We start from the raw sequence: 12,471 nt of genomic DNA on the forward strand, positions 1-12,471 counted from the left end.
TGGCAAGAAAAGGTGGCTTAGATGACAGAGCCTGGAGTTCACTAACTCTGCAGGCAGAAGTAATGGCAACTAAAAAGACAGTCTTTATAGTTAAGAGCCTTAGATGACAGTTGTGAAGAGATTCAAATGGGATACACATAATGTATGTTGAGATCCCACTGGCGCATGATGAATGGGATAGGAGGAAAGAGGTGTGAGGCCTTTAAGAAACCTCCCAACTATGGGAGACTTAAATAAGGAAGGCTGATCAGGTAACGTCAAGAAAGCAGAGAGATCAGAGAGATATCCCTTAAGAGTGCTCAAAGTGGAACCATGGCGTGCAAGGGAAAGAATAAAGAGAAGAACTTGAGAAAGAGGAGCAGATAGAGGATCAACATAATTGTCAATGCACCATGCCACAGATTTCTTCCAACGACATTCGTATACAGTTTTGGTTGAGGGACGCCTGGCTGCTAAGATAACGTCACAGACTTCGGGTGGCAAGTCAAAAGACGTCAACTGTTGCCACTCAATCTCCACGCAAGAAGCTGCAAAGTTGACAGGTTCGTGTGGAGGACCTTCCCCTGCTGCTGCAACATAAGATCCTCCCGAAGGGGCAGTCTGATTGGAGGAGCTATGGCCATGCTCAAAAGCTTGGGATACCAGACTCTTCATGCCCAGTCTGGAGCCACCAGTATTACTTGGGCCCGGTCTTGCCTGATAATCTTCAGAACTCTGGGCAGAAGTGGAATAGGCGGAAAGGCGTACAGGAGGCCTGAATTCCATTCACGACGAAAAGCATTGCTGAGCGAGTACTGCCTTGGAAACTCCAATGTGCAAAACAACTGACATTGCGCTTTCTCTGCGGAGGCGAAAAGATCTAACCAAGGTTCTCCCCACTGCAGGAAGAGACCTTGCGCCACCTCCGGATGGAGATGCCATTCGTGGTCGACTATGCATCGTTGACTGAGTTCGTCTACGCTGGCATTCAAGGAGCCTGCAAGGTGTCAAACCACCAGGGAAATGCCCTGATCTTCCAGCCAAGTCCAGAGGCGAAGGGCCTCTTGACAAAGGGTCCACGACCCCACTCCGCCTTATTTGTTGCAATACCACATGGCAGTGGTGTTGTCTGTGAACACCTGCACTGCTTTCCCCTTGAGGGAGGGTAGAAATCCTTTCAATGCTAGTCTAATCACTCTGAGCTCCAGATGATTGATATGGAGCCTGGTTTCCACCGGAGACCAGAGGCCTCTGATCTCTGCCTCTCCCATGTGGCCACCCCATCCCAGGAGTGAAGCATCTGTCACAACCATAAGATCTGGTTGGGGAAAGGAGAGGGATCTGCCCATGACCCAATCCGGATTCATTAACAACCACTGCTGGTCTTTCGCAGTCTCTTCTGAGATCTAGACCATGTCGGAGAGATTCCCCTGATGCTATGCCCACTGGAACTTTAGGCCCCACTGCAGAGCCTGCATATGCCATCTGGCATTTTGAACCAGCAGGATGCAGGAGGTCATGAAGCCCAGCAGCCTCAGAGTTTCTCAACGAAATCCAGAACAGTGGCTGAAACATCGGTATCATAGCTTGAATATCCTGGATTCCTTTTCGGGAGGATATGCCCGAAACTGCACTGTATCCAGAACAGCTTCGATGAAAGGGAGCATCTGAGAAGGAGTCAGGAGTGACTTTGGCACGTTGATAGTGAACCCCAGCGAATGCAAAAGGATTGCTGTAGTCTTTTGGGGGGGGGGGGGCGACTGTCTGGGGCGAATTCGCCTTCAACAGCCAATCGTCAAGGTAGGGGAAGACTGGGACCCCTAACCTGCACAGATGAGTTGCCACCACTACCATCACTTTCGTGAACACCCGAGGGGCACTGGTAAGGCCAATGGGTAGCATGGTAAACAAAGTGCTCGTGACCTACCACGAATCATAGGTAACGTCTGTGGGCTGGCAAGACGGGAATGTGGAAGTATGCGTCTTGCAAGTCCAACGCTACCACCCAGTCTCCAGAATCCAGGACAGATAGGTCCTGAGCCAATGTCAACATTTTGAACTTCTCCTTTTTTAGGAAGAGATTGAGGGACCAAAGATCTAATACAGGTCGAAGACCTTTGTCCTTTTTCAGAACCAGAAAGTAGCGGGAATAGCAACCACGACCTACTTCTAGCAATGGAACCCTCTCTATAGCTCCTTTGTCCAAAAATGTTTGGACTGCCTCGTGGAGAAGCACCATATGATCCTCCGATATCTGATTGTATGAAGGTGACATGGCTGGAGGAGATGTCTCGAAGGGGAGGGAGTAGCCCCTTCGGGCAATTTTGAGGACCCACCTGTCCGAGGTAATGGTTTGCCATTGGGGCAGGTGATGGCGTATCCTGCCAACCACTGGCTCCTGATGTACCTGTGGACTAGGAAGACTTGGAAGACTTGGATGCTGAAGAGGGGGCAGGGGTAGACTATGCTACCCGCTGGCTCCCTGATCCCCAGGACCGTGATATCTGGCATCCATGGCCGCGCAGGAGCTGCACAGCATGCGCGGGTCCGTGGCCAGGGAGAAAAGGACGTGGTTGGGTGCCCCGTCCGTAGCCTCGAAAGGGGCAAAAGGCGGACTGTTGGGGTCTCGGTGCGGGCACGAGGCCAAGGGACCGGGAAGTGGCTCGGTGTAGGAAGTTGGCTCTGGATATACTATCTCAAAGTGAGAGGAAGTGTGCACAGAGTCCAAGGGTTCCCCTTAGAGGTTCATAGTGGAAAAACTAGATAATACTAATGCTCTATTTTGTAGTAGAGCAGTAGGCTTATCAGAGGGTAGTGTTAAGCATTTGTTGTACACACAGGCAATAAATGAGGAACACACACTCAAAGACTTTACTCCAGGACAATAGTTTTTTATATAGAAAAATATATTTTCTTAATTTATTTTTAGAACCACAAGTTTAAGGTTTTAAGTAAATACAAAAAATTCAAGGTACTCCACACAGGTAAGTTAGGAACTTTGAATTAGAGCAATAACTTATACAGTTTTTGTTAAAATGGCAATAAGCCCTTTTAAAAGTGAACACAGTGCAAAAATCAACAGTTCCTGGGGGAGGTAAGTCATCATTAGTTCCTCAGGTAAGTAAAGCACTTACACAATCAGTCTCCTGGGCAAAGGCACCCACCATCGGGGGTTCAAGGCGACCCCAAAGCCACAGCACCAGCAACACAGGGCCGGTCAGGTGCAGAGGTCAAAGGAGAGCCCAAAACACGTAGGCGCCTATGGAAAATAGGGGTGCTCCGGTTCCACTCTGCTAGCTGGTAAGCACCTGCGTCCCCGGGTGAGCACTGTAGGAGTGGGGTGGGGGGGGGGGGGGGGGGGGGGCGGGGGGTTTAACACAAACACACCATCAGCGGCACAGGGGCGGATGGGTGCAGTGTGCAAAGTAGGCATCGGGTTTTGTATTGAGAACAATGGAGTGACCCAGGGGTCACTCTGGCAATGCAGGCAGGGCACGGGGACTTCTCGGACCAGCCACTGACTGGACTAAGATGAGGGCGGCCTGCTGGCCACTCCTGCACTGGTAGGTGGTTCCTCTCCGTCCTGGGGGCTGCGGGTGCAGAGCTTGGTACAGGAATCGGGTTCCTTTGTTAACTGGCAGTCGCAGTCAGGGGGAGCCTCTGGATCCTCTCTGCAGGTGTCACTATGAGGGTGCAGGGAGGTCGACTCAGGGTGTCCACATCTTTGGAGTCGCCTGGGAGTCCACTCTGCAGTGTTTGTTGTCCTGATCCCGAGCCGGGTGCAGAGTGGGAAGGCTCGCACTTCTGGCGGGAAGTTAGAGTCTTTTTAAAGTTGCTGTTTTGTTGCTGTTTCTGGACAGAGCCGTGAGGTTCTTGGTCCTTTAGGCACAAGTCAGACCTCTGTAGTCGCTGGTCCCGCTGGATGCGTCGCTGTGCAGGTTCTTTGGGTCTGGAGACAGGCCAGTAGGGCTGGGGCCAAGTCAGTTGTCTCCGTCGTCTCTGTGGGGCTTTCAGGTCAGCAGTCCTTCAGTCTTCAGGTTGCAGGAATCTGATTTCCTGGGTTCAGGGTAACGCCTAAATACTCAATTTAGGGGGGTGTATAGGTCTGGGGGGGTAGTAGCCAATGGCTACTGTCCTTGGGGGTGGCTACACCCTCTGCGGGGGGGGGGGCATCTCCACTAGCTGGTATGCCCTGGGGCTCTGAACCAACACAGTTTCTGCAGGGGGAGGTGAGAAGCACCTCCACCCAGTGGCAGCTTTGTTCCTGGCCACAAATTGACAAAGGCACTCACCCCATGTAGCCAGAAACCTGTCTGGTTGTGGCAGGCTGGCAGGAACTGGTCAGCCCAACACTGGTGTTTAGACAGGTATACAGGGGGTATCTCTAAGATGCCCTCTGTGTGTATTTTTCAATAAATCCCATACTGGCATCAGTGTGCATTTATTGTGATGAGAAGTTTGATACCAAACTTCCCATATTTCAGTGTAGCCATTATGGGACTGTGGAGTTCATGTTTGACCAACTCCCAGACAATATACTCTTTATGCTACCCTGCACTTACAATTTCTAAGGTTTGGCTTAGACACTGTAGGGGCATACTGCTCTTGCAACTATGCCCTCACCTGTGGTATAGTGCACCCTGCCTTAGAGGCCTGCTAGATTGGTGACTTACCTATGCCACAGGCAGTGGGTTGTGGGCATGGCACTCTGAGGGGGGTCATTTTCTCCCCATCAACACACACAAGCTGTGAGGCAGTGTGCATGTGCTGAGTGAGGGTTCCCCAGGGTGGCATAATACATGCTGCAACCCTCAAAGACCTTCCCTGGTCACAGGGCCCTTGGTACCAGTGGTACCAGTTACAAGGGACTTCTCTGTGTGACAGGGCTGTGCCAATTGTGGGAAAAAAGGTACAGTTTAGGGAAAGAACACTGGTGCTGGGGCCTGGTTAGCAGGATCTCAGCACACTTTCAATCATAACTAGCATCAACAAAAGGCAACAGGTTAACGGGTAACCATGCCAAGGGTGGCATTTACCTACAGGAAGTGTCCAAAGCCTCTTGGAAGGACAATTTCCTCTTGAATGTGATGGGGGAAAGCAACAATGCACCCTGTACCCTCCTGGATATGGCCGTGGTGCTGTACAGCATCCATAGACTCCAGAATAGACTCAACTGGTGATGGCGTAACTGAAGACTGGCTGGAGTCTGTGTTCCAAAGGAGTTGGCTCCCTTGTTTTTGGCACCAATGGTTTCGGTCGGTGTGCTTTTGTGAGATCCGAAGCAGAGGTGGGAGCTGGTAGGCTCAGAGACGAGGTACTCGGTGCTGAAGTCTGGATCGAAATGGCTCAGACCGAGGAGTTGGAGGTCGATGCCTCACAGTTTTGTGGTCTTGGCTATTTTTGGAGCCAAGCCGGAGGGGAGGACAGCCCAAGCAGTTTTTCAGATCAAAGCATGGCCTGGTAGCAGTGGTGGTCCAGCGACCTCTTTAAGGTATCTTTTAGCAGTTTTAAGGTGGGCAGGAGGGACCACGATATTCAAGAGGTCCGCTGATGTCACCTCATGGCTTTCAATATCTGATTGAACGTCAGAGTCCTGGATGGAAAAGGCCTTGTTTTGTTCTGGCTCCTGCTGGCTGTGCACCTCCCCAACGATTTCCAGAGTGTCATTCGAAGTCTTGGGTGCCATCTCCAACTGAAAGCTCTTCAGTCCCGAAGAGTCATCTTCAACCAGAAGGATTTGCGGGTGTCGCAGGAAACCTTCTGGTGATTGGGGGAAGAGGAAGCACAAGTGCCACACCAGATGTTGGTTGGTGTGGGGGAATTTTGAGTGGCAGAGGACAGAAACGAAACAGCTTCCGTTTATTCAGCTCAGCATATTTTTCGGTTCTGCTGGTGAGGTAGGCCCAAAACGGCGAAGTTGCCACAGAGGGCGTGCAGCTGGTGTCCGGAACAAGTAGTGGAGACAAATACGAAGATGGAAATCTGCAATGGAGAAAACAATACTGTCGCTAAAGGGAAAACTGAAGCAAAGTTTCGAACTGGAGAAAGTCAAAAGACTGAGCAAAGAAACGCACGCCCAATCCTGACGGCAGAGAGAAAACAATCTAACAAAAGAGATGATGCCCATGCTCAGTATCAGAGGAGTCGCTCGATCCTGTGGCTCAAAAATACCTCTTCAAATAAAAACAACCTGTAACACTCTGAACCCCACACTTAATCACAGGAGAACGCAGAGCATATGTATCTACAGCCACACATGCCATCGAACGTAGATGCTCCCTTTACTCTGGAGTTAAGAAAGCTAGTGATTCATGGCCAAGCAGGTCTTGTTGACACAGGCTACATCTCTGTCAAGTGTAAGTCTTACCTTCTACGTGTACTCTAAAGGAGTGGTCTCTGATGGCAACTTTAAAGGCATTCCATTCGAGTAAGCGGACCAAGGCAGTGTTGGCTTTAATGTCAAAATATTCCACTGTAGCCAGTCCTAGGGAGGTCCTAAAAGGTGGGTCCTCCAGAGATATTGGCTGCAGTCTCCATATGAGTGATCGGAAAGGGCTCAGAATCCCCAGTTCAAGCATAAGTGTTCAAGATTGTGATCGGAGTGGGAGCAGCCTAGGTAATCGATGTATGTAATGTGGGGGAAGGATGTCTTGTGTACCAACTAGGTGGCCTATGCAGACATGCAGGTTGTAGGGGCTTGAATTGAAAGACTAGACCCTGGTGCGTGCAATACAGAGCCGTCATATGTCGGACAAACACCAATGTGGGAGCTAGGCAGTCCGCACCAGTACATTAGACATGGTGACTGTGTTTAACACTATTAAAATCACCACCACGGAGCCATGGTATTCCATTCCAACTCAAAAGCACTCCTGTCAATTTAGTGAGAAACCCATGCTGGTTGGACTTGGATACGTAGATGGATCCAACAAGGATGTGGTGTCCCCCAAGGAGCCCTTCCACCAGGACGTGGTGGCCCTAGGTGTCCATCGCCACAGTCATTGAAGACAACGGTAGCCTTGATCCACACCAGGGTGCCCCTAGCATACGTTGATTAGTTCATGGAGAACATCTGCCCACGTTGGCGCCTTTGTAGTCTTGCAGCCAAAGCTAATGTCAAATGAGATTGTTTCAGGAGTGTAATGTGTGTAGAGCAGCAATTTAAATATGAATTAAGTGCACAGCTGCAGAAAGGAGTGTGCATTCCTGTGACTTTCCAAGTGAGTATGTTCACGCTAACTATAAATCTGGGTGCTGCCTATGAAAGGAGTGGCAGGGGCCACTGCTGTGAGGTTATAGCGTTATCCACGCTGCAGCGCACAACAGAAGTGGACCCGGACAGTGAAAGTAACTAAGACTAAAACCAATATAATGGTCAAACAAACAAAGAACACTATAAGGGAGAAGGACAACATGTAGTCAGTAATGCACCTCAGTGCACCAATGGCAGTATCTCAGAAACAGAATGTGCATCGTAGGATGAGTAGGGAAGACAGCAAACAGGAGGCAGTCCCAAAGCTGCCAGCAGCTCATCACTTATGAACAAAAGGTGATCATTAAAGTGCAACAACATACTCATGGTAACAAATGGAACATACCATACCAATTGAATACATCTTGCTGGATGAGGAAGCAAGCAGAATAAGGGGGAGGTGGAAGGGGAAGAAGGGGGAAATGGAAAAGATGGAGGGAATGGGAGAACCGAAAGCATATCACTAAATATGGACACAACATGCCATTATAAAATGTGCCACACTAGCAAAAGAATTACTGTACAGTTTACAACGAAACTTAACCAAGGTCCTCCGCAGTTTGTGGCTTGATTTGGAGAGGTGTAAATGAACCTAAATTGGATAGCCAGGTCGACATGGAGCTATCGTAACAAGAGGATTTAGACAGTTCTTCATCTAGGTCAGACAAGGAACGTGGGTCACGGACTGACGCAGCCGCCTGAAAAGCCATACATTGCTTGTAAATCAGCTGCTCCTGGTCTGGAGTGTTACATGGTCCCAGGGAGCTGTTCTAGTGCCACTGGGACACAGTGAGCCTGCTCAACCAAAAGAAAAAGAAGGGCGAAAGCGCAGCTGTGGAAAGAATACTGCACAGCCATTGTTCCACATAAGAAATCGGGTCTTGTCCTTCAACATTTTCAGGTAAGCCCACAACGTAATTGTTGTTCCTACGGGAACATCCTTCAGCATCTTCAGCTCTCCAAGATGTGGACCCTTTGTTGCAGGGCATGAAATCCTGTTTCAATTTAACAGGCTTGTGGTTGTATCATAGAGATCGCTTGTTCAGCTTGTCGGACCTTGTCAGCAAAGTTGCAGCGGTCTGCACGTAGTATAGTTAGATCACTGCAACTGTGGTTATCTTATGTTTCAACGAGGTGCAGGAATTCTCTTTCCCCGCCAGAACCACGTCCAGTTTGCTCTCTATGGACACAGAGTTGGTGTTTCAGCTCGCAGAGTCAGTGCTCTCAGCCGCTTGTTCGGATATGATTATGGAAAGTACAGGGGTTCTTTGGGTGCCAGAGCGTAACTGTCCTACAGTGAGCAATAGGCATGGCGGCCAGTGGAGGGGATCCAGATGCTGAATAGGGACAGTGTCCAATTAAGGTTGGTCCAGCCCACATTATCTGTGATCAGCTGCTGTTAGGGAGCTGTACGAGTCCTGCCCAGAGTCGATTCCAGGGATGTTTCTAGTCAGTGAGGTGGAAGAAATCAACAATCAGTTGGGGCCAGCTTACACATCCAAACTCCATGAGGACATGTAGCAGGAGCAGCCCCATAGACCCTGTCAAAGGGCCTTCTGGTGTGCTAGCTCCACACTCAGTGACTGAGCAGCATATTGGTGGACTAGTGATGGGAGGTGGATCTATACAGGCAGAGACCACACACAACAGCAGAAGACCAGAAGTCAAAAACAGTAGGAGGTAGTGAGCCTTCAGGACAGTGTGGTGTAGGGTGGTTTATGGTGCAGTAGCAGGGGTTGAAGGCATATCAGGTGCCAAAAGGGAGAAGTGAACGAGGAAGTCAGGGTCGTGATGCACCTATTTCAGTGGAGCACAACCTCACTTGGGGGGAAGACCCAGATAGAGTCATAAGAGATGAAACTCCCTTTTATTGTCCTCAAATACAAGCCTCCGGTGGTACAAGCTCCAAATGGGAAGTGAGGTAATGTGGCGTGGCACAGTCAACTAACAGTGTGGAATTGTGACACCACAAAGCATGGCCCATTTTGCAGCTGTGGGTTGGCCAGTGGTGACCAATTGCAGTGGCTGGGGCAAACCCACAAGAAGTCTCCACAGACCGCGCTGTGTTCTGTCTGATCCTCACTTCCAGGTGGGCGAGAAGAAGCAGATCACAGGAGTGCTGTTATGGGGGCTCAACCTTGCGTAATTAAGGTGGCAGTGCAGGTTCCTCAGCTGGGCACAGATGGTTTTGAAGGGCCCCAGGAAGCTGAGCAGATGCTTTCAATGCCACCACGGGTCACTCCAGGAGGTCTCTGCTGCCCGCAACGTCTGCTCCTAACAGAGGGAGGGGAGAGCGCCTTGGTCTTAGGAGCGCACCCCAGAAAGCTCACCCTATAATGGGGGAGCAGGGCCTATGAGGCAGGCAAAAGATTACATGAGGTGGTGTGTGGCTGATTCAGTAGGCTGCAGTCCCCACGTACAGCCACCAAATAGCCAGTGTGTGCAGAGGAAGAGGGGAAGGATATCAGCCCACACAGTTCATGGGTGTCTGGTCAGCTGCGACCACACCTCATCAATAGTTCAAGGGGTGAGGGATAATTGCAAGAGAATGGATTCTTACAGTGGGCCTCCACTGAGGAGCAGCTGTCATCATAACAGCACAAGCCACACCCTGCAAAAAAACCAAAGCTTCCTCATGGTGTTGGCAAAGAGGGTGAAGGGAAAAAAGACAAACCTTGGTAGAGCAGGCTGCAGAGCTATGGAAACAACACACAAAGTTCCCATGAAAGACCAAACAATTACCTATGACTCCAGTAATCCATGGAAGATGAACCATCGGTGCATCCACAGGTAGAGAAGAAATACTATCCAGAAGAATTAATGTTATTTGGCAGAGACCTTTTTTGCTCAGCAAGATAACCATCAAGCACACTCACTAAAATTATTTTGGAACCATGCTACACTTTTAAATATATTGAAAGAAAACCAAAGAAAAACATCATTCTTAAAACTATATTGCAACATGCTTGATTAACACCCAACAAAATTGAATACAGTTGAACAGTTTATAATTCTAGGGAGAAAGCATTTGCTAGGTTTTGAAGGGTGTTCAGCAGACTGCGTGCTTGTTAAAGTTTATCAATTAGATTTGCAATAAAACAGCCCTTCCACATCATACATGTAATACATAGATTGGATGGTAATGTTAACCCCCACAATACTAATATATACAGAGATTCACTGATGCAGTAAAAAAGATAAATTCTTTTCTTACTTGTATAAACCGATGCTCTTTTTCAAATTCCTTTTGATCATCTTCTATCATTCTAATTGCTGAAGCTATTTCAACAAAAATATAATAAAAGTTTCACACAACAGCCTCAAAAGAATTACTTAAAGCATTCAAAATAAATCTAATATGCACTTCTATTTTTGATCCAAACAAGGCTCCCAAGCTCTAAAAACACAAATTTCTTCAAGACACAAAAGTGCTAGTGTGCCATACAAGTAGGAGTACATTTAAGGCTATGCACAGATTCATACAACTATAACCAGAACTTGTGGCATTCTAACTTTTGAGTGCAGGATCGGCATACTCACAAACATATCCCCAATAAGCAATATTAGATAACAGTACTATGAAAATGCAAAGTAAAGAACATAAAGGTGCAATCATCTTTACTTGTAGCTTAATGGCAACAATTTGCTTTAAAGAAAAAAAAACTAGGGGGCGTTTCCAAGGTGACAGGCACTTAGGACATGTTCTCAGGTCCCTGTGCCCCCAACTCCGGTAGATCCAGACGGACCCCCTTTTCAGAGGCTGAATACAGGCCCAGCTCCCTCTTATTCTGCCTGGGTATCTGCCGTGGGAGGAGAGACCAGAAGTTGTGGTCTTGAAGGTAGGAAGTGCCACAACAGATTACAAGGCACCGCCTATGACTAACTTAATATGGCGGACGTCACTTGTAGGAAAATGGCTCCTTGTTGAAGTTACCCTCCTCTCCCAATTTGTGCCGGATATTGATGCTGACTTGACAGTGTGCTGGGACCCTGCTAACCAGGCCCCAGCACAAGTGTTCTTTCCCTAAAAATGTTCCATTGTTTCCACAATTTGAACATCCCTGGCACACAGATAAGTCTGCTGTAAAAGGTACAAGTGGTACCAAGGGCCCTGTGACCAGGGAAGGTCCCCAAAGGCTGCAGCATATTTTATGCCACCCTAAGGGACTCCTCACCTAACAAATGCACACTGCCATTGCAGGTTGTGTGTGTTGGTGGAGAGAAAAAGGCAAAGTAGACATGGCATCCCCCTCAGGGTGCCATGCACACAAAATTCTGCCTGTGGCATGGGTAAGTCACCCCTCTAGAAGGCCTTACAGCCATAAGACAGGGTGCACTATACCACAGGTGAGGGCATAGCTGGATGAGCAATATGCCCCTACAATGTCTAAGTCCATTTTTAGACATTGTCAGTACAATGTGGCCATAATAAGTATATGGTCTGGGAGTTTGTCAAAAACGAACTCCACAGCTCCATAATGGCTACATTGAATACTGGGAAGTTTGGTATCAAACTTCTCAGAATAATAAACCCACACTGATGCCAGTGTTGGATTTATTAAAAAATGCACACAGAGGGCATCTTAGAGATGCCCCCTGTATTTTACCCTATCCTTCAGTGCAGGACTGACTGGTCTGTGCCAGCCTGCTGCTGAGAGACAAGTTTCTGACCCCCTGGGGTGAGAGCCTTTGTGCTCTCTGAGGACAGAAACAAAAGCCTGCTCTGGGTGGAGGTGATTCACCCTCCCCCCGCAGGAACTGTAACACCTAGCAGTGAGCCTCAAAGGCTCAGGCTTCGTGTTACAATGCCCCAGGGCACTTCAGCTAGTGGAGATGCCTGCCCCCTGGACACAGCCACCACTTTTGGCGGCAAGTCCCGGGGAGATAATGAGAAAAACAAGGAGGAGTCACCCACCAGTCAGGACAGCCCCTAAGGTGTCCTGAGCTAATGTGACCCCCTGCCTTTAGAAATCCTCCATCTTGGTTTTGGAGGATTCCCCTAATAGGATTAGGGATGTGCCCCCCTCCCCATAGGGAGGAGGCACAGAGAGGGTGTAGCCACCCTCAAGGACAGTAGCCATTGGCTTCTGCCCTCCCAGACCTAAACACACCCCTAAATTAAGTATTTAGGGGCACCACAAAACCCAGGAAAGCAGATTCCTGCAACCTGAAGAAAAGACTGCTGACCTACAAGCCTGCAAAGAAGGAGGAAGACGACAACTGATTTGGCCCCAGCCCTA

The 12,471-nt window shown here is 48.9% G+C and overlaps 1 protein-coding gene across 2 annotated transcripts in view; it reads right to left on the reverse strand.

Moving 5' to 3' along the window:
* Positions 1-12,471, reverse strand: part of CEP192 (centrosomal protein 192) — a 1,702,116-nt gene that overhangs the window by 1,309,437 nt on the left and 380,208 nt on the right. For both annotated transcript variants that reach the window (XM_069219927.1, XM_069219928.1), the window contains one exon: positions 10,446-10,510. In XM_069219927.1, the coding sequence (XP_069076028.1) occupies positions 10,446-10,510 (65 nt within the window). The remainder of the gene's footprint in view (positions 1-10,445; positions 10,511-12,471) is intronic.

This window comes from Pleurodeles waltl, chromosome 2_2 (assembly GCF_031143425.1).
Source record: "Pleurodeles waltl isolate 20211129_DDA chromosome 2_2, aPleWal1.hap1.20221129, whole genome shotgun sequence".
Lineage (NCBI taxonomy): Eukaryota > Metazoa > Chordata > Amphibia > Caudata > Salamandridae > Pleurodeles > Pleurodeles waltl.